General features: G+C 41.4%; 1 protein-coding gene across 1 annotated transcript in view; it reads right to left on the bottom strand.

Moving 5' to 3' along the window:
• NR5A2 (nuclear receptor subfamily 5 group A member 2) overlaps window positions 1–4302 on the bottom strand; it is a 97711-nt gene extending 93409 nt beyond the window's left edge. The window contains exon 1 of the mRNA XM_009636192.2: window positions 4238–4302. Within this exon, the coding sequence (XP_009634487.2) occupies window positions 4238–4302 (65 nt within the window). The remainder of the gene's footprint in view (window positions 1–4237) is intronic.
• Between the last annotated feature and the right edge of the window lie 17395 nt (window positions 4303–21697).

Genomic DNA, 21697 nt, shown 5'->3' with positions numbered 1-21697 from the left:
GTTTTGATGCTTTTAAAACTTTAATTAAAAAATAATTTAATAGCTGATCTTTATAATGAAAAAAGTTGTAAGCTTATATATGTAGATGTATCATATAAGATTTCTTCACATATAAGCATAGAATCATAAAACAAACAATGAGAAGATAAACTAGGCATAGTTTATACTGAGAAGTCTTGATAAGGATTGTGTATATATGCATGTCTATTCACTGCATACAAGAATGTATTAATATTTGTTAATATATGAGGTTGCATATCTATGTAATATGCATAATGTACTCATGTAATATGTGAGTAAACTCTAGATATTCTAATAATAGTCTGGCATAAGAAGTAGTAACGGTCTTCCCCGCACTGCAGCCAAACACGACTCCTGCTGCAGATAATTCTTCCCTTTCACCCTATATAAAGACAAGTTTGAGAGCTGACCTTTAAATTACCCACACGGACGAGTGGCTGGAGGCGTTTTGTCAGCATTGGAGGTTTCCCTCTGGAGACCACAGGCATCATCATTGTTACTTTGCCTCATGTATTTAGGTATTTAAAATCAGACTAACTGGAAAAAATCGGGTGTAAGTGTAAATACTGTCCCTTCTGTAGATGGCTCATTTGCAGTATAACGACAGGAAAAGTATTTAATGGGAAGAAAACTGATAATAGTAAAGAATAACAGCAAAACTTCACTGTTATAAAAAAATCACCTTTGGCTCATGTCTTGCAGTCCTCACACAACCCAAAGTGTTCACTCCTCTGGAAGCTTTGCCTGCATCATTGCTGGCCAAAATCCTAATCCAAAGTTTTAAAGATAATATTTGCTGTCTTTGTTAATCATATGAAATTTCATTATATATGCATTCTAGTAATAAGAATAATACAGAAAAACAAACCTTGCCAAACTCAAGAGCACTAATTATAATACTGTAAACTGCCTGAGGACATACATTAAAATTAAGACGTCAGTAAGTATTCTACAAGCTGAAAAATTTCACAGTAAGAAACTGCAAGTAAATTATTTTTCCTCTTATATAGCCACTTTTTTCCAGTTAATGAAGCAGTTATTTCTGTTAAACAATCATAGCTAGTGCTTATAAAAATCACATAATGTCCCCGAGGACACTAAGTCAAGAGGCTGATTAGAGGAAAAATAAACTAGTCAAGTAGCTTTGTATTGCCCTGGAATCTGGTAGAGGAAAAAAATCACAGTACTTCCATAAAAATTTTCATAAGTCCCTATGATGTTCTTCATCTGGAAGATAGGATGTACTATTAAGGTTTTGTGAGTTCCAGCTGCCTCTTTGACTATATATGACTGTAAACCTAAAAGTAGGTGTCCACAAAGGGTGGTGCCCTCTCACACTCCAACTCCAGGCTGGTTGTACTTGCTCTCCGAGGGACAGGTCCACTGCCATTTCAGTTGGTGGAGTCTGATTTGCATCTGTGGGAGCTGGATGAGGCCCTCCTTGCTGTGAGAAAGCCAAGTCATTCTTGCTGTGACACATCACTGATTTATACCAAAGCCTAACTTATCGCCAGATGGGGGGAGGCACTGGGCTCACCTCCGCAAAGCAGGTACTCCCTGATTAGGGCACCTCTCAGCCCCTGCGGTGGGAAGCAGCAATTGCCCCTGGTCTGAGGGGCTGGAACCCACCCACTCTGCCTCTGGTTAGAGAGGAAAAAGCAAAGGAGGTGCTGGGAAGGACTGGACAAAAGTGAAAGTCCAGGGATGGGATTTACTCTTAAGAGCACTTGGCCCTGCTGCTGATTGTACTTATACCCGGGTAGGACAGTTTTTAATTCCAACCAGCTACTCTCTGAGTGCAAATAAGAACAGAATCCATCTCCTTCCTATTTGGTTCCCCCACCTCCAAGCAGAGGTCCGCAGGGTGGTGCCAGTTATGTTTACCCTTACAGGTATGTGGCGATCAGTTTATAATGCTGATTTAGATGCGCTTTTCAGGGATGCCACCATGGGCTCTGACTGCAGTGTCACGCAAGGGCAGAATCTCCCCCCCCCCACGCTGAGCCTGGAGCACACAGGGTTTCAGAGAGTTTCACAGGATTTAGACCTGATTTTTCTGGGCCATGCTTTGCGAATATGTCCTGGTATGTCTGTGACACAACACACTTATGAGTGCATTCTGGAGGTATGATGACAACAGTGCTCTGCTAACTCATGTCTCCCACCAACCTTTTTCTCATATCCACATGATTTAGGGAACCCAGACCTGCCAGTCTTTTGGAAGCCATGAAAATGGCACTTAGTTGGTCTAAATATGACAGATAGGAGTGTTTTAGTTTCCCTTCTCCTTGGGTTGTATCTTTTCACCCTGAGAAACCTTATCTGAGTGACCACTCTTCAGATACATGAGATGTATTATTATTTTAGTACCCCATGTCTTCATAGACTGAGGAGAGAGGATCACAGGCTCCTCCAGCACCTTTCCCTCCCTGGCAGCCAAGAAGAGCAAAAGTCAGAGCAAGGCCCAAGACAGAGAGTCCCAGCTGGGAGGCTGGACTCACACCCCTTTTCCATGTGTTTCTGGGGGCAGAGCTGTGTGAAGGAGCACCCCACACCTGTAGAGAGGCACCAGAGGGTCTCTGGCTTTGACTTCTCTGTGGCTTTGCTGTGATGAGCCCTCCTGGCCAGCTGTGTCCGGACTTTGGCCAAAGCCATGTCCAATAGCCTGGGACCACCCTGTGTGAGGCCTCCGGCTGTTGCAGATGGGATACCCTGATGGCACTGCTGGAGGGTCCACATGATTCCCACCAAAGAGAGGCATCAGGAGCCCACCCCGGAGTGGGGCTGGCACCAAGACACAGCTAGCCAGAAGGCAGGCAGTTGCAGGCCTGGTGGTGTGATCTATGGGCCTTACTGCTCCATCCATCCATTTGCAGCCCAGCAAACCTTGCTGCGGTGTTGGGCACAGTTCTTGTGTGGGAGGTGTAGGGCACGTGAAGAGGGTGGGAGGGGAGCCTCTGGGGGCCAGCTGCCTGGGACACAGCCAGGTCTGAGCCCTTCCAGTGGGCACCCTTCCCTTTCCGCGGAGAAGCAGCAGCTCCACCCAGGAGATCAAGATCAGGTTTCAGCTATGTTTGAGGTTATTTCCTGCAGCTCTTGCTGCGCCCTCCATCCCCACCATCCCAGAGCCTCCTTTGATGGCGAGGTGCCCATATCACACCCAGCATCAGGGCAAGCGCCTCGCCTGCCATGTGATGACGCACTTTGGGGGCTAGAGGAGGAGAGCGAGCCCTGGTTCCCACACATGGGCCAAAGTGCCCTTCTTTCATCTCTGCCATAAACTGCTGTGCCGAGGTGCAGCCTTGTAAAACCCTGGGCTGTGGAACCTGTGGCACTGCTGGGCTGGCTTGTGAGGAGCTTCCTGATCCACGAAGGAAAAGGTTCCCTGGGCAAGACTTCTCCAGCCGCTCTCAGCCCCAGTACAGGCTGACGGGACAGGGGATGGTATCATCCTGCCAAAGGAAAGGCACCTCACTCCCTGGTGTCTGGTGAGAGGCAGAATGACCCGAGATAGGAATTGCCAGGAGGAGGGCAGGGGGGTGGTGGTGGGAGGCACCCACTGGGGCTCAGCCACAGCCGCTGCAGCCCTGACAGCCTGGGCCTGCTGGGCGTGCAATGCCCCTCGCACCTGCAAGCCTGAGCAACCCGCGCCTGCCGGCTTTCTGATGGGGAGTGGGTGCTCTTTCCATATGCTACTGAAAGTATTCACGTCCTCACTGCTCTGAAGTCTTAAGTGACTTTCATTATCCAGCCCACCCCCACTGAGTGACAATATATCTGCATTTTTAGCTATAAAAAAGAATCTGCATTTGACATCGGTGTTACAGAAAAGACCCGAAAACATTCCTGAGGTTTTCTTCAACAAGAATAGTCAGGCCAGAAGCAATTTAAATCTAATTTTTGCAAGTGTTTATCCACGCACAACACACACACAATTTCACAGTTATTAGCAATTGTAATAGATAAAGATACAATTAATTATCTGATTATATATTTGATAATTGCTTTATCTCTGGAGAAAATTGTTATTCACTGAATCAGCAGATGCTTTCTTACATTTTTATGTTGTATCATAAAGTTTTTTTTTTCCTAAATACATGTGAAAATTAATCAGTTTTGTTGGCTTGCCCAATTGTAATGATTTTTTTGGTTTGGACAGCCCCAAGTCTAATACTTTTATGCAGAGTCTTCAAAACAGTCAGAAAACTGTTACTTACCAACGGATGTAAGTCCATCTTTTATAGATTCCTGTATGATGGCTGTGTGGGAACCAGAAGACATTATTAGGCGTAAATACACAGTGCTCTTGGGTGCAAGGTGTACAGCATTGAGTACAGAAGAGGTGCAGCCTGTAAACTTTTCTGGCCTTGAGACCGAGGCTATAATAACCTTCAGTGAAAGTCGGCGTGATGAACAACAACAAAAAAAATTATCCAAGAATTCAGAAAGTAACAAGCATGTCTTTGAGTGGACTCTGTACTTTTTCCAGCATTAGTGACCTGCTGTAAACCATGTATCCCATTTCATGATAGTCTCTAATCAGAAGAATTGGAACTTGTGATAGGTTTGGCACCATCACGTGATTTTGTACAGCTTGATAAGAGGACCCTGTTATAAAGTGACAGCAAAAGAGATAAGAACTCTTGGCAGATAATGGCAGAGAAATGATTAACCTAGAGTGGAGAGGTGCTATGAAGCCCAGAGAGTGGAAGGTTGTAAAGTTGTGGGGTCATAAGATCATACTGAGTGGATGAAAAGCCATACCAATGTAAGGGTAATGACTATAAACTCAGACTTGTGACCTGTCTTCTTGATGTCATCACCTCTTTGCACAGTGGACAGCAAGCATGGTTGTTCTGGCTTCTGTAAACACTCTTTGGATAGCAAAACAAGCAAGCATTAATTCCTTAAAGGAGGCTTCTGAATGTGTTTGGGATTCTACACCAAGTAACAGCACCAGCAAATCTCTGGTGATGGTTTGTCAGAAAAAACTGTTTTATGGCCCCAGTCCTCTGGCTGGAGACTAGCTCCAGGTTGTGGCCATTTAGTTGAAAGCGCACACTATTTTCTCAGTAGAGAGCTTTACAGCATGGTTAAACATTGATATCCCAGGATTATAATACATAGGCAGTATTGCGCTCACCACTAAGGCTGCGAGGTACAATACCTGCGTGTCAAACAGCTATCAAGTGTTTTGCTGTAAATAATTATTATAAAGGTGAGCAGCTGTGTAGATGACTGGGTGATTTTTCAGCTCAGCTGTGAATGGGTCAGCTTCTGCTTTCACACCCACTGGAGGAAAGGCAGGGGCCTGCGGGGTTCCTTGGGTGACACCGCGCTGCATTTGCAGCAGCCTGAGCGCAGTGTGGCTTCTCCTGGCACTGCAGTGCCACCGGCAGCATTTGCACTTGTAGCCCCGTAGATTAAGTCTGCATACACTTTGTGAGATCAGACTCAAGCCTGAATAATCAGATGATATTTGATATTTCAAGTCTCTTGAAAAATAGAAAATATTCCACTGTGGGCTAGATCTGAAGCCTCTTGAAGTCAGCGGGAGGTTTTTTTTCTCTTGAAATTTGCAGAAGGCTGTAAAGCAGCATATGCTCTTTTATACACTTTGTCATGATAGTTAGACTTTGATGGTAAAGTGGCAGAGAGGTTAGTTCGTGCTCACACTGAACTGCTTTTCCCACTTCTCCTGGCCAGGATGAGAGCCAGAGAGCAGGTCTGAAAATGGGGTTGATGCGGCAAACTCTGCAGTGACTCGGGCCTTGCAGCCAGGACCCCTGAGCTGTCACTTGGTCTGTGCAGCACTGCCCTCCTCCAGAGCCCCTCGCAGCAAGGACGGCAGGCTGTAGAGGGAGGGCCTGACCTTCCAAATTCTTATTAAACAACGGCACGTGCATTTTGTATGCTTTATTTACCATGCCGGAGCGTATAAATCAGACATTTGTTCACCCAATTAATAAGTCATGATCATAAATACTCATTTTGTCTATGGTACATGTATCAAGTGAAATCATACAGATCTGTGCACCAAAACTTCCAGAAATCGGGTTTCTCTTCCCCTTTTTTTATACTTGCAATTATACTTGTTAAGTGAACAAACTGTACCAAGCTACCTCACAGCAATGCTATGAATATTATTGGCTTGCAATGTGTATGAAATGCTTTGAAAGCAAAACTTGCTATGTGAGTGTATCTCTTCCTATTTATTACAGGAAAAAAGTTAATTTACAAGTCTGGTTGAACAGGTACTATGGGTGTTTTTTCAGGGTCACTGATATTTTTTATCTGTTTAGGCTGAGTGAAAGCTGGAAGCCAGCTTTTACAACAGATTTCATACAAACCTAAAGAATTTGATTCTCTTTCTATTCTCATTCATTTGGTCATCAAATAGATTTTCAATTCTATTCATAAAAACCAAAAACAATAATTTATTCCATCAGAAAAAAACATGTCTTCGGGGAGTGGGGATAAAATAAATGAGAAATGCTGCAAATGATACTGTGGTTAGAAACTTTCCACTGTGTCATCGGAGACATTGCTGGAACGCTGTTGGCCCATATACAAGAGCCTCTATAAAGGAATCCACCGTATGCGGGGGAGAGCGATATTAAATCATAGGAAATATAAAGAAACTTCATGCTTTTGGCTTCAAACGCTGCCATTCCTTTCCTTTTTTGCATCAGTATCAAATGTCAGGGTCACTGAAAAATGTTTTTTTTTTTTTTTTCCTTTCTGATACTTTGTCTCCACGGATAAAGGAATGTATGCCAGGTGCATAAGCAGACAGACTTTCTTTGCCTTTCTTTATACCTAGCCCAGTGGGGGAAAAGAAACTCAGAGGCAAACTCCAGGACAGTCTACACCAGCCTGTGATCCAGCAGCTCTATACGTTTACTAGTGATATATTTGGGTCCCAGCTGAAAAAAGTACATAAGGGTGTGTGTAATGAGGCATATGAGTTGTACCACTGAAGCTAAGTACCTGGGTTTATGGCTGAATACTTCGCTTGATCAGGAATTTTAAACTGTAGCTTTTCACATTGAAGTGCCTGGTAAAGCAGCCACTGACCTTACTGAGAGCAGCTGTTCCTCACCGTGGCTGAAGCATCCCAAACTCATTTTGTATGTTGGTGTTTTTCAACTCCCTGCCCCCCCTCCCCCCTTTTTCCCCCTCCTCTTTTCATCCTGAGATGGTGAGACAAGGCTTTTAAAAGGTAATTTTATTATTTCACAGATGCTTTTCTGTCTCAGGTCTTTCAGGAAGATAATTAATTGAAAAACATTTAGTGTCTTTTTTTTTTGCCAGTTCTTGTATGATGAAATTGTCCCTTGTTTGTCCCTCAAAGAAAGTGTACCTGATTTCAAAAGCTTGGCAACAATCCCTCCTTTAACTCTTGCATATCAAATTATTTTGCAACCGTTTACCACAAAAATGGAGTCAGAAGGAGTTTCTCCTCTCGTGGGCATTTTCACAAGTGGCATTTCATTTGGGCATGTAAGGATGTCAAGAAACAAGCTCTGGAAATGGACTGATGAATGAGCGGTGACCTTTTCAAAGAGTTTTAATCCCTGACTTGTATATATTGGTATATATTTAGTGATTTTGTAATTTTCCTGTAGCATTTTTCATGTTGCTCTTCTGAATCCAGTATGTTCCTTGTTGGCTTTCTATGCCATCTCAAAGTATTGTTGCCTTTATTATTAATACATCTCTGAAAAGGTAAGTGTTCAGCACAGCACACATCAAATGAGGGACGTGATTCTTGTTCTACTGAAAGTCCAGGGCAAACATGGCATCGACCCTGGCATGGCACCTACCAGGCATGAGCTGCCTGCTCCTGAGAGTAGTCCAGTTGGTTTCAGCTGGAGGTTTGCTTAGGTGGAAAGAGATTTACAAACTCTGTTCTTTGATCTGGAAACCACACTTTTAAAACTTTTCTTCGTTTCAGTCATTCCAATATTCCTCCTGATCTATCACAGACATTTAAAATTCTTTTGGATGCTTCAGTGTATTTTCTCCACCTTCATGAATTTTATATTATTTTACATGTGCAAAACCAAGGCATTAAAAATACAGTTTTATGCCTTTTTCCCAGTAGTTCTGTAAAAGAAATTAAGAGAAGCTGATGTATCTGGTGATCTTCACCTTTTGGGTTTTTCAGTGAAGTAATTACAGTACTGAGTGTAAAGTTCTAATTTATTAAGTTATTTCCATCAGTTGAATCTCAGTTCCTGTTCAGTTTTACAGTATGACTGCATTATTAAATGCCTTGTTAGTTTTGTTTTCTTAAATATACATATATATTACATGTTATGTTTATCACCTCAGTAATAGAATGTAGTGGCATTAAAATACATTTCAACCTATGCTACTCCTTACTCGTGATTTTCAGCAGATTCAAATGCAACTCTGGTGAGCAGAAGCACGGTAATTTCTTTGTGGGTATTCAAAATGCGGACTGTTTTCCCTGATTACATTAATCACAATATTTTAGTCTTTCATATGTTTCTGTTCTCTGTTTGGATGACCACAATTTAATAGAAGAGATTTAGATTGAATCTGGAGACAAATAATGCATTGTAGGAATTATAAAATTGCATCCTATGAATTTTCCCTAATAATTATAAAATTTTATTTCAGTGGATATTTCTGCTAATAAATTAATATATGGAAGAAGAGGTAAATACAGATGTTCATAAGGTTAAATGAGCAATCAGGAGACCTTCAGGACTGTTTAGGAGGAAAACTCAGTTCTGTGCAGAAGGAAGCATACAGTTGTGGATCACAGAAGTCCTCTTTTGGCCTTAACTGAAGGAGTAGCATGAGCTTTGGTGGGACACAGATTTAGTGCTAAGTCTCTGCACTGGAGAAATAAAACAACTTCTTGGTGTGAGAAGAGCTATCTAGGCAAATTTTATCTGCCTGTCTATCTATGTAAGCAGCTTCAATTTGAATTTCTTGCACACCTCCTTTTCTTCAGTAATCTAACTTACTGGTGTACAAAGAGAAATTATATTAATTAGTTACCCACGGAACCTTTTCACGGAAGCTTATCTAGGAGATATTTACTAGAAATAGGAGCAGAGTGTTTGACTTTGTGAGAAAAGAACAGATTTCTTTGAAACGGGCAGGGGGAAATTATTTCCACGTACGTAGCAGTAACAGGTGTTGTGAACTCATCCATCATCTTGCACAACACTCAGGAGCAGAAAACAGTTTCTTCTTATTGCACTATTAATAAAATATCAGGAATATATTACTTTGGAAAGAGGAGAGGAGAAAGAGTCTTAAAATGTATCTTAAGTGGAACTTAAAACCTTTTGACTTTGGTAGCTAGATTCTCTGTTTTGTCAAGATATATACATATGTGCAGGGATGACGGTTACCTTCCCCGCCCCCCCAACCCAAAAAATCCCCAACACCTGAGCTTGAGGCAGGATGGAAATACCAAGTCTTACCTCAGGAAACTAAATCCTGAAAGACCCTGAGTACTCTGATGAGTTTCTGACTACTTTCTGCCCCTGAAGGAAGCTGCATGTGTGCTATGCCGCACACCGACCGGTTTTGCTTGAGACCGTGGCGTAAGCGCGAGCTGAATGCTAACAGAAGGTGAAAGACTGGCAAAAGAAAGCAGTTCAGAGTGGCATTTCATGTCTGAGCAGAGAGGGCCTCCTTACTGAAACTCATTTACTGAACCAGGAATAGAAGGCTGTCTGGAGGCTGATGAACTGCAGAACGGCATGGAACGCACGCTCAGTAGGCCACTTCCCAGCCAGAGGAAGGGGGAATCAAGACTTAGTGCTCAAGCAATGGGTCAGATCTGGTGCAGAGAAGCGCTTCCACTTCTGTCTTCCCAATGAGCAAGTGCAGAATTTGTTCCAGCTTCAAAGCTGACTTTCTTTGGCAAGGACGCTGGACAGGAGAGAAAAGTGGGGTAAAGGCCATTAGAAATAAGGTTTTCTGGTGATTTTATTAATAACTGTGAGAAATAAAGCACCTGGAAGGAGAGATAAGTGGATTTTCCTAAGCTCTGTTATGGGCAGGTAAATATTGCTCTGGTTTATGGCACTAATAATTAAACAGAACACTAGTCTTTTTCTTGGCAATCTAAAATTTAAGGTGGTTGTTTTCTAGAGGCATACGCTGAAAGAGTACAACAGTAACTACTTTAGATGTAAGCTTCAGAATAAAAGCCCATCTATATTCTGTCCAATGGATATATTTCATAAGCATATCTAGCACTGAAGAAACATTTTATTCATTGTCTTCCAAGTCATCTAGGCACCACTCTTGGTAAATATTGCAGTTCTTAAAAACCAGAACAAGTAGACTTAAGATCTGAGAAATACTTCATTCCTTCAAGAACATTGTCTCCCTAGTGCAGTTACATGAATAATAGATTAGTATAACATATTAATTAATATTTTTATATATTTTTATACAATGTGCCCACAGTTTATTAGACAGTATACTTATGTTATTTTATATGCTTAGACCACAATAAAAAATGGAGATGACCCTGGAACTAGGGTGCCTATATTTCTGGGGAGAGCAGTAGCATCTGGCATTTCTGAGGAGCCCTGACTTTCAGGGAGCAGCTTCAAATCAGGCTGTTGATGCATCTGCATCGGCATGCAAATCTTTGGCTCCTGATCAGCCATTTTGTTTGTATAGTGCCTAGACCAGGTTCTTCATCTCAGACTAGGGCTTCTGGGTGCTTCTGCCACACCAGGAAATATGAACAGATGTTCAGGTACTCTAATTAACTGTAAAGTCACATTATTCTCATCCTAAAACTGTTACTCCTGCTTTCCTTTGGTGACCACTGCCTACCCTCCTGTTAGACTGAAACACTTTTCAGCGGTCCAGACAAGAGTGTGTACAATTAAGATGCTGATCATGACCTCTGGAGAATACTGTGTTGCAAATATATATATGTATATACACAGTAAGAGATATTTAATAGAGGAATAGTAGGAGGATGATAAAAAAAAGAAGCTTTTGTCAGGGCCTAAGATCACTAATAGGTCTTAATGGCCCTGATCATCTTCACCTGGGCCCCCCACTCACACGGTCCTGCCTATGGGGCCACAGACTCATTTAAGCTCCAGATGGGGGCTCAGTTCTCTTCCCTGATCTGTGCTGGATGGGGGTCTGTTTCTGAATTATTCTGTGGATTTCCTGGCTTGACCTCTAGACCTGGCTGGTTTCATTGCTTTCACCCAACGACCGCTGGAACGTTGGTAGGACTTGCTACTACTCTACTTGACCAGATCCTGCGCTGTGGGATTGCACTCTGTTGGTGAGTCCCCTACCCAGTCTATGTTGTTGCTGCCCTTAGCTTCCAGTTTGCCTTCTCTTAGGATCAAGCTGGCCCTCACTGTTCCCTGATGGCTTTTGTAGGTGGGCAATAACTCCTAAGAGTGGGCAATAACTACTTCTATAACAAGGCATAGGGACTTGCTGGAGACTTGTGTGTGCTTTTCAGTTAGAATGTGGAGGCTTTTCAAACAGCAGTCTGATAGTCTTAGGATTCTCCCTATAGACAGAGAATTTTGGATTTTTTTTCTTTTTCTTTAATTTTTGGTGAGACCTTACCTGGAGTACTGCATCCAGCTCTGGAGCCCTCAGAACAGAAGGACATGGAAGTGTTGGAGCGGGTCCAGAGAAGGGCCACAAAAATGATCTGAGGGCTGGAGCACCTCTCTTATGAGGACAGGCTGAGAGAGTTGGGCTTGTTCAGCCTGGAGAAGAGATGGCTGTGGGGAGACCTGGTTGTGGCCTTTCAGTACTTAAAGGGGGCCTTTAAGAAAGATGGGGACAGGCTTTTTAGCAGGGCCAGCTGTGACAGGACAAGGGGTAATGGTTTTAAACTGAATCAGGGTAGGTTTAGACTGGATATAAGGAAGAAATTCTTTACAATGAGGGTGGTGAAACACTGGAAGGGGTTGTGCAGAGAGGTAGTGGAGGCCCCATCCCTGGAAACATTCAAGGCCAGATTGGACAGGGCTCTGAGCAGCCTCATCTAGTTAGCGGTGTCCCTGCCCGCTGCAGGGCACTTGGACTAGATGACCCCTAAAGGTCCCTTCCAACCTGGAGCATTCTATGATTCTATGATGTGTAATATGCAGTTCAAGCCTGTTTCTGAAAAAAAAAAACAAACCCCTGTGCCTTGTGTTACCATTAACTCGCTGCCATGTTTGACACTCATGCATCAGCTGATGGGAGGTAAAGACTGAACAATAATTATTGATTTTTTCATTTTGTGTTAATGGCATGGCAAGCTCTGAATCTGATAGTGAGGCTAGGATGCCAGTGTAGACATTCCTATTTGTCTGTAAAAGAAGTGTCGTCTTGCCTGTCCCGGATCCCTACCTTGTATCTCAAGAAACTAGATAGAATTCTCTCATTAAGGCATCTGAGTTTCACAAACTATGAAATATACACAATTTTATGATGATTTTCAGCCTTGGAGCAAACATCTGTTAAGCTTAGAATAAATAAATGTACTGGATCAATTATTTACCCAGAGCACACTGAGAAAAATAATGAACACTGAATGGCAGAAGAGGGTTGGAAGTTCTTTCTGACTCTCTCTCCATTGGTGGAGATTCCAACAAGGTCTATGATTTTCTTTATAAAAAGAAATAATAAACTAGAACCCTTTCCTAACTTATCCTGGTGAGAGCTGCTTTAGTCAAGTCACTGACATGTGGTTGGATAAAATGTTAGAAAGGGACAAGAGCTGAGACTTTATTGTTTTGAAGTTTCAAAAGTTTGGAAAATGTTCTGTAATTTTGCAATGGACTCTAGGATTTTTGGCAGGAAGTCAAGCATTTCTGTATCATTTCTCCTATAGTATCAGTAGACTTAAGAAACTAGCAGAATTCAAGTGAAATTGTTGTAGCTTAAAATGTTTCCACAACATGAATAAAAGCACATTTTGTTACTTCAAACACAAACATTTTTATCTCTTGCTGCTTCATTCTGTTACTGTCTGATCTTATTCCCCCTCCCTTTTGACTTTAGGTCTCATTGTTCTCTTTGCCCAGTCCTACACTGTCTTCTGTTGTCGACAGCTTTCCACGGGCTACTGCTTCCCATATATGTCTGAAATCTTATCTTGGCACCTGTACTGCGAACATTCTGAAATGCAGATGTTGAGGATGTTCCCAAGTTAGGCTTTTGTGCTGCTTGCAGTAACAGCATTGCTGCTGTTACTAGAAACTATTCCTTTTATATAAAAAGGTACAGTAAATATTCTGTATATACAACACTGAAATAGCAGGCAACACTAGTAGCCTAAGGCTGTACTCTTGCGCTGTAGTCTTTGGAAGAATAAGGATTGCTTTTAACCTTTGAGTTCGTACTATATTTCTTCACCTCCTTTGGTAGCGTTTCCCTTGATTGCAGCATGGTGTTTGGATCACCGTGGTTTTGTTCTGCAGGGAAGTTGCAATCCACAATTTTGTTTCAGTTCCCAAGTTCCTCTGACTGCATTGGATGCTGGGGGCTGTTGGGACGCCGTTCCTGACCTGGTCTATGCTGAAAGCAGCTGCAAAGGGGAAACCTGGCTTGCAGGGAGCTTTCTTTGAGCAGAACAGTTCGTGAAGCTACAGCCTCAGTGGTTCTGCCACAAAAAAAGGCCCTGTTCTGTTTTAAAAACAAACAAACCAAACCCCAACACCACAGCAAACACTAAAAAGCTTTAGCTCTGGGTCTTTATAATAGGTTCTTATGGGATTTGAAGCTAATCCTGATCCTGTTGCAAAAGGTTGTTGAGAAAGGCGTCAGCTCAGACAGCCATGTCAAGATGTCTAACTGCTTCATACATGGGAGGTAACTGTGTTGATAATGTCAAAAGTGAACACACATTTATCATATCGGGAAGGGGTCTGTTGGGCTGAGTTCTATACAATCTTTACAAGAAGGTATCATATCTTATCTGTGAAGCATCTTCTATGCCTTGATTGTGACTAAAAACAGCTATGATCTTCAGTATATTAGTTTGACCAATGTACCCAAAAGCATCCCAGATCTTCCACAGCCATGTTTTTGATTCTGCCAAAACATCTTCGAGATGAGCTGACTAGAAAATACAAGTTAAACATATTAAAATGAAATTTCCAAGAAACATGAGCCTTCCATGCAAGACCTCTGTGTGCACAGGGGAACTCTGAGACCTGAGAGTTTCACAGGTTGGACGTGTAAGCCTGTGGCTTTCTGCTTATGGAAGATAAAAAGAACCATCTTTAAAGAGACAGACCAAAGTGCCTGGATAGTGAATGAGGTGATCCTCACTTTATCTTATTTGGTTTCATTACCCACAATGTTGAAAGCTGTCTGCAACGTATGGTACTTTGTACTTCTCCTTAAGCCTCAATTGCTTTTATACCATTGTTCTGAGAAGCCATTTAGGGAATTTTGAATCACTGGGATGATATGATTCAGTTTTAGTCACTCCAAAGCACAAAGGACCTATTGTCCTACCAGGTTACTGAAGTGTTGTAAAGGAGAGTTTGCTACTTGTAGTTTTCAGAACAGTTTATCATGTTTCAAGCATGCCACGTGAGAGGAGAATCTTTAATAAAGTACATAACTCGGAGATTAAGCCTTCTTGGTACCCTTCCCATGCAGTGTGAACGTGCCTTTAGATAAGGCACCACTAATCCAGTCTACATTTCTTCACAGCAAATGTCGTATTTCTAGGACCATCCACCTGCTTTGTAAGTGAGTAAATAGATTCCCTAGTAAGGAACTAGGTTTCATTAGATATATTAATGGTTTTATTATGGTTTAATGGTTTTCACATAAATTTGCACCAGTTTTACAAAGGTTTGATGTTAAATTAGGGTTGCATTATTGGCAGATGTTTCCATTGACATTTTAGTAGAAACCAAGTGAATTGTTGTCATCCTGGCTAACCCAATGGAAGTACATCGGAGTGCTGAATTGTACCAATTTATCAATGTTTACCAAGCAGCATCAACAGCTTTAGTTGTATCCACCCTAAAGCTGTGTTTAAACAGAACAGTCATAATAACAGGAGGAATTCACTGAAATACAACACACATCTTTGGAATTGGAACATTTTAGAGAGGCTAATTGAACTGATTTGCTGACTTACTGTTTCTGCTCGATTTAGAAGTGTCTTGTTGTTTTCCCATTTTGAATGGTATGAAGTGTTATTAGCTGAAATTCAGCAGATATCATCTTAGGGTGAAATGGTGGAAGTGGGTGGGAGAAGACAAAGCCCTCTCCTTCTTCCCTTAAAAATCTGAACATCAACAGGGCACAACTGTACCTCGTGCTTCCTGGCTGAGTGGGCAGAGACACCCCTCGAGTACCTATGGAAGCAGCCTTACTCCCACCATGTTACATGTGTTTTTACAGGCAATTACACAATGTTCTATGGACTCTCTTATATTTCTTATTCATAATTTTCTGTGGACAGTTTTTTTGACTTTGTGTTACTTTATTTCTCCTGCTTTGTATCAAATGAATTAAATCAAATCTTTACTGGAAAAACAATAGTGTGAGGCAGTGCTGTTTTCATTAATATAAGCAGTTTCTGTACAAAAAGGATTCAGCTTTGTTAATAGGGAGGAACTATTCTGTAGCAGGGTTTCCTGTACATCTGTGCTAAAATGGAGCACATCTCATCCTAGTGAGGGAAGTGCAACATGTGAAGCTATGGGACCTGACCTGTAATACGGAGTAGAAAAAATGTCCAAATGAATGCATAAAAATACTTTTATCATGCTGGTATTTGCATTGAAGTAAAATATTTTATAATCCAAGGTGTCATGGATGTCTCTTGTACAAGGATGAGAACAAAGAGAAGGCAGAGTAGTCTGTTGATCTGTCTTTATTATTGTAGTATATATAACATGCACTGGAGTTAATTTGAAAAGTGTCAAAAGTGCATTTTTAATTGTATGACTTGATCTGTTTTACTGGAAAACACCCCAGATGAGACATACATAATAGTGTGTAACACGTGCAAGGTAGTTAGAATGCTTTCGGTGAGCTTTAAGCAGTGTTTAAAATCACAATTCCACAGGGTGTTTCTATCTCATAAAATTTTAGTAGCATTACAGCTGATATCTCTTGTGCTTTAATGTCATGATATTGTTACATGCCCCTTCTATGTCTCCAGGACTGTGCAGCATCAGTTAATCACTTTTCAGGTAGTGTGATTTAAGAATTTTGTTAAAGCCAGTACTGAGCTTGTTGAAGATCTAGTCCAAGGTTCATAAAGCACATTGAAATAAGAGATAACAGGTACCACAGAAATGCAAAATATTATATCAGTGAGATAAATGGAAGAAAACGATCTTCAATTTTTAGCAATAAAAAACCCACAAAAGTCTGGAAGAAAGACTTAGGCACTTTATAACTTTAATCTGCAATGATTTCTGCTTTCCTGGTATTGGTTTTGTATTTTGTTATACATAGTAAAATATCCTGCTTAATTCAACTTCATCTCTCCATCCCAGATTAACAATAGTCAGACTGGTCCTCTGGAATTACAGTGGCTGGATCTTGGCCATGAATAGAGTTTTCTAATGAATAGACTGAGGCAAAAGGATTTTAGAAGTATTTCAGTTTAAAAGGGAGAAACTGTTTGAAATGCTACTTGTACTTTCAAAATGCTTTGTCAGAAAAGCCAGCTTTATCATGTTTGGTTTTGCTGGGGGGGGGTGGGGTTGGGTGAGGTGGGGGATGCACTTCACATTGCAAACTTGATTGATGTTTCTCTGTGCTATCATGATACAAATAATTGCAAAGAGGAAGGTGTCAGTGACACGCGTGATGGGGTCTGTCAGTCTTGAGGCCTGGCTATTCTTTGTGCTTTCGCTCCAGCAGAGTGTCTGGGAATTTAGTTTGGGAACCTTGGCCAGGAGGCTTGGGAGCCAAATCAGGAATGATGTCTATTTGAACTGGCAGACAGTGAATGACTGGCACTGAGCATAAGTAATCCATGTTGTGAAGCTTTAAGGTGCCATTAGTTTTGAAAAAATACTTACTGTCAGTATTCCTGAAATACTAACTTTTTGAGGCATAGAGGTCTGTCCTTTTGAATATTCTTGAATAAAGCATAAGGTAATCCCTCTTGTAGGCATTATGCATGTGCATCCCACAGTGAAAAATGTGTGTCCTTGGGCTTGGTGGGACAAATTCTTCCCTTGCTTACATGAGAGAAAATGCAGAGTAAAGTCATAACTGTTGCTGATTTCTTCAGTGCTCAGTGATGCAAATGAGAGCTGAATTCATCCCGCTGCCTATATCTGGTATTTTGCATGGAAATGCTCACTGTGCTGAAACATACATTTGCAAGAATGTCTGTGTAGTTTACATTTCCAATTTTAATTTTTGAGCCATGCGTAAGAGACTCCAGGGAACAGTGTGTACTGTCAGCAGAAGTTATCTTTTTGATGAATCAGGCACATTGTTTGTACCCCTGCGTTTGATAGACGTGTTGTAATAAGGTCCTGAACTGCTTACTGTGTCTTTATGTACCTTCCCTCTCAGCAGTTGTAACTATTGTGCTGCTTGACCTATATTAATGGTACTACAAACAACAAGTTTAACCATTAACTTGTGAGCCCCGTTTAAATGGATTTTGCCAAGAGATGAGAACTGAAGATTTAAGGAGGTAAAAATCAGAGAGGGCTACCCAATGTAAAGTTTTTCAGTGCTTACTGATCTGATGTGGAGGCTGGGAAGGAGTTTAAAGACCCAAGAATAAAACCTAACTTCACATTATTATGGTCTGAACCACTGGTGTCATTCGAGGTGTGGAAAAACACTAACTTAGATGTCTTGGTCATTAAATAACTTGTGCATTTTATCTGTTTGGTTATTCCAGTGCAGCTGGCTTGCTGTATTATCTATATCCACACATGCTCTTTAGCAAGAACAGGCTGAGAGGGTTACACTGAAGGGGGGTAAATACTGCCTGCTACTGCTGCCTGGGAAAAGAGAGGCTGGTTCTCAGTCACTTGTGAGGAGAGAGCGAAAGCTAGAAAGAGTCCAAGAGAAAGGAGCTGCTGTCAGACTAATGCTTTAGGTACAGAAAGAACAGTCTGACTTAGTTGGGCTGCATCTCAGGAACTTAAGTTCTGTGCACAGAACTTGAATTTTAGACCATTTAATAAAAGACAAACCTCTAATTTCTCAGACACGTGACTACATCAGCTCAGGAATAAGCAACTGTGACTGATCCTTGGTAGCTGCCCCATGTGCACACAAAGCCAACAGCAAATGTGTGCTGGTTCAATACCTGGTGTGATTTGACCCTTCATGGAAAAGTGATTCTGTGTCTCTAAGTTTATTGACATCAGTGATTTTTTTGACTGAGGCCCTTTAAGCGTGGGGATGCAAAAGTTAAATGTGGGGTGTGGGGTGGTGGTGTGCTCTGAGATGTCCTGCCAAAACCTCTGTCTTCCCTGATAAAGCTACCTCATCTTATGCAGGCAGGCATTTAAATCTGCTACTGTTTTCATTTGGTGGTTATCTCTCTCTGCTGGGATTTCACCATTCTGGCTTCACAAGGCATATGTCGGTGTCTTGTGCAATTGAATAGCGTGTGTCCTGCTGGGTCCTGGTGATTGACAGTGCCAGAAATGTGTGTTTTAGCTAAAAGTAGCAGCTGATATTCATAGGTGCAAATGTCTATGGCTCATTCCTTGCAGCTGAAAGGTTCTCAGGCATTGTTACAGCTGTGAATTAAGCATTAGGTAGCCCTGTGCACATAATCAAAACTGAGAATCCAAGTGAAAATCCCTCACATTTGAGAGTCTGTTGCAAGGGCTGTTGCAGAAACAGAGTTCCCTATTTTACTTTAAGTGCAGCAAAACATGGAGTTAGAAAACATGCTTTAGAAATGTGTGGTATTTGTGTGTTGGTCCTTATTACAATACAGTTAAACCAAGGTGAGTAGAACTTGATCTGCCTTGTCACTAATATAGATTTTTGGTTGAAATGGGTAAACTCAGACAAATCCTTGTCATCCCTGATCTCAAGAGTTAACTGAGTAATACTCTTTGGGGCTAGATTTGAAGATTGCCGACAGCTTGGTAAACATTTAATTAAACCACAAAAAGCTTTGTAATAGGAAGGGAAGCAGTGAGCAAGACTATCAACAATTTAGTGATGTACAAGCCAAGTCAGGGAGCCCCTGATTCTGGCTGCCAGACTTCTCTAGCCAGTGACTTCCTTGTCTGTCTTCTATTCCTGAAGAAAGAGGCACAAAGTCATCCTTACGAGGAAGTGATCTCAATTAGAGTCAACAGGAAAAAACAGAAACTTTGGGAAAGGCTTATTGGGAGCAAGCAAAAATGTAACTGTGCCAACAGAATCTCTTGCCTCTAGCTTTCTGTAGTTGCAGTTTTCTCTCCTCTGATGCCAGTAATTCCCAAGGTTTCCATTTAAGGAAGTTAAGCTGGTAAAAGGCTCTGTGTAGATGATTCCTAAGTGCTATTTCTGCTTACATTAGTTTGTTATTCCTGAAATTCTACAGAGACAAGTTTAGCTGAGGGAAATTTGTTTTAAAGTCTGTCCATACATGTAGCGGCATTAATTTCTTTAATCTGGATTAGCAGGCACAGTTTTGCTTCACCTGGAGCAAAGGTGGGAGCAGGGCAGGCCCCCATGGCTACTCTTCGCCTCTCTTCTGTCTATCCCTTCAACTCTGAAACAGCGATGTTTGGAATGAGGTCAGAGCATGGTGATTTTGTTCTGAACATTAACTTTTGTTCTAGCAGCTGTGCTGGCTGGCACCCATGCAAGGAAATTTAGCATTTCCCACTGTATTGGTACAACAGTATAATTTTTATTTTGCTCTGAGCCTAATGGGCACATTCCGGCTTGTAATCATGAGAGGGACTGGCAGATGAGCTTTTGAGATGCTTGTTAACAACTCTGGTGAGCAGCTCCCTACAGTTATGTGTGTTCAAACTAGCTTGCAAGTCATTAGATTTTTCTCCTTCTAGTGACTCTAGGTGGGAAGGCTTGTTTAGGTGTTCACATATGTTAGCCTGATGGGGGAGGAAAGGAAAAATCTGAAGTTTAATAAACCTGATGCTTTTTTTGCCCATTTTCAGGTATGTGAGAAATGAAAGAAATTTAGTCTCAGAATGTGACCTGAACAAATATGGGCAAGATAGGTTAAATTAAAGCAGCAGATGTAAATTCATGTCTTGTTATAACTTGCAAAATAGTTGTCTGCCAAGAGGAGTATTTGGTGACCCAGTAACACTATAAACTTGACACAACAGAGCACAATTTGGTTACTTTTTGCTCGTTTAGTCAGTCTCTCTCTCCTGCATTAAGTCAGCCTGTCTTGCAGCAGCTGTCATGATAGGACAGCATCTTTTAGTATCTTGATACTTTCTGTGCTAAAAGGTTAGTCTGAGCTGTCTTGAGGGGAATTTTGTCTCCTATCAGAGCTATAAACCTTATCTCAGTAAATAGAATAAAGCTGGCTAATGATCACCAACTTTATGTTCTTTTCTTTCAGGGGATAGGTTTGAAAAGGTAGTAATTTCTTTCAACAATACAAAAAGCATCTTAGAGAAAATAGTCTTCATTACATATCAGTAAAGATAAGTATCCTTTTTTCAGGCTACTTATCACCTGTATTCTCGTGTAAAGAGCGTCAGTATGGTGTGTGTAGCTAGCTTGGATGGATAGATCTGTTTCTGCACATTTGTATCTCAAGCCCACCCTCCTCTTATGCAGACCTCCTGTGGAAGTTAGTGGAAGTCTTGCATGCCTTAGGATTGTGTGATTTTATTTTTTTATGGAAGACATCTTGGAGAAGACAAACTCATTAGAACCATCAGGGAGAAATGGAAACAACTCATGTTCATTATGTGGCTCTTCTGAAATAGAGGGTTGCCAGCTGGAGGCAGCCATATGTATGTACAAGATTGCAGCTGGGAGGGCAATCTAAATTCCTTAAAAGCAGCTAGATGGTGCTTGTATTTAATGTGAACTGTGTGCAAGGTAAAGCTCAGGAGCAGGGAAATCTGTTGTGAAATGGCAAGAAAAGGATCATGTTTGCAAACAACTACATTTTAAATAAGTTGTAGGACAAAGTGAGCATTATCCAGATCTTGTGAGACATCTTGGGATCCCTTGTCAAGCAAGATAGACAGAAAAAAAAACTGTACAGGAGCAGTGTCTTTATTTGTACCTAAAAGACTGAGGCATAATGTCAATTATTCACTGAAAATCAGGACTTTCTCCAGCTCAGTATATTTGGACTTTTAATGGCATTTGAACAGACACAGAGAAGCAGGTCTCTTACCCCAAGAAGCTTTTTTTTTCCCCAGCCTCACTTAATTGCTTTATCTCTGGACTCCTCAATGCTTGCTTTCCCCCTCTTATCACTTGCTCTTGCAGAGTCTCTTTTTACATATGTTTCAGTGATGGTATTCACTCCAGTGATCTTATTTGGCAGTTATTCCAAAGGATGCAGTAGTTTCTAAATGAAATGGTTCTGCTTCATTTGTTTCCTTGTGCTTGTATCTTTTACCTTATGAACTCTACAGTACTCCACACAGGTTGTCAAAAGCTGTTCTATTAAATTATGCATTAACCATCAGTATGTGTTTACAGTGTGTGTGTTTAATGACATAATATTGCAAACATCACCTAG

Source organism: Egretta garzetta, unplaced genomic scaffold, assembly GCF_000687185.1.
Source record: "Egretta garzetta isolate BGI_Z169 unplaced genomic scaffold, ASM68718v1 scaffold163, whole genome shotgun sequence".
Taxonomy (NCBI): Eukaryota; Metazoa; Chordata; class Aves; order Pelecaniformes; family Ardeidae; genus Egretta; species Egretta garzetta.
The sequence above is the reverse complement of the archived record's forward strand: the minus strand, read 5'-3'. Positions and strand labels throughout refer to the sequence as shown.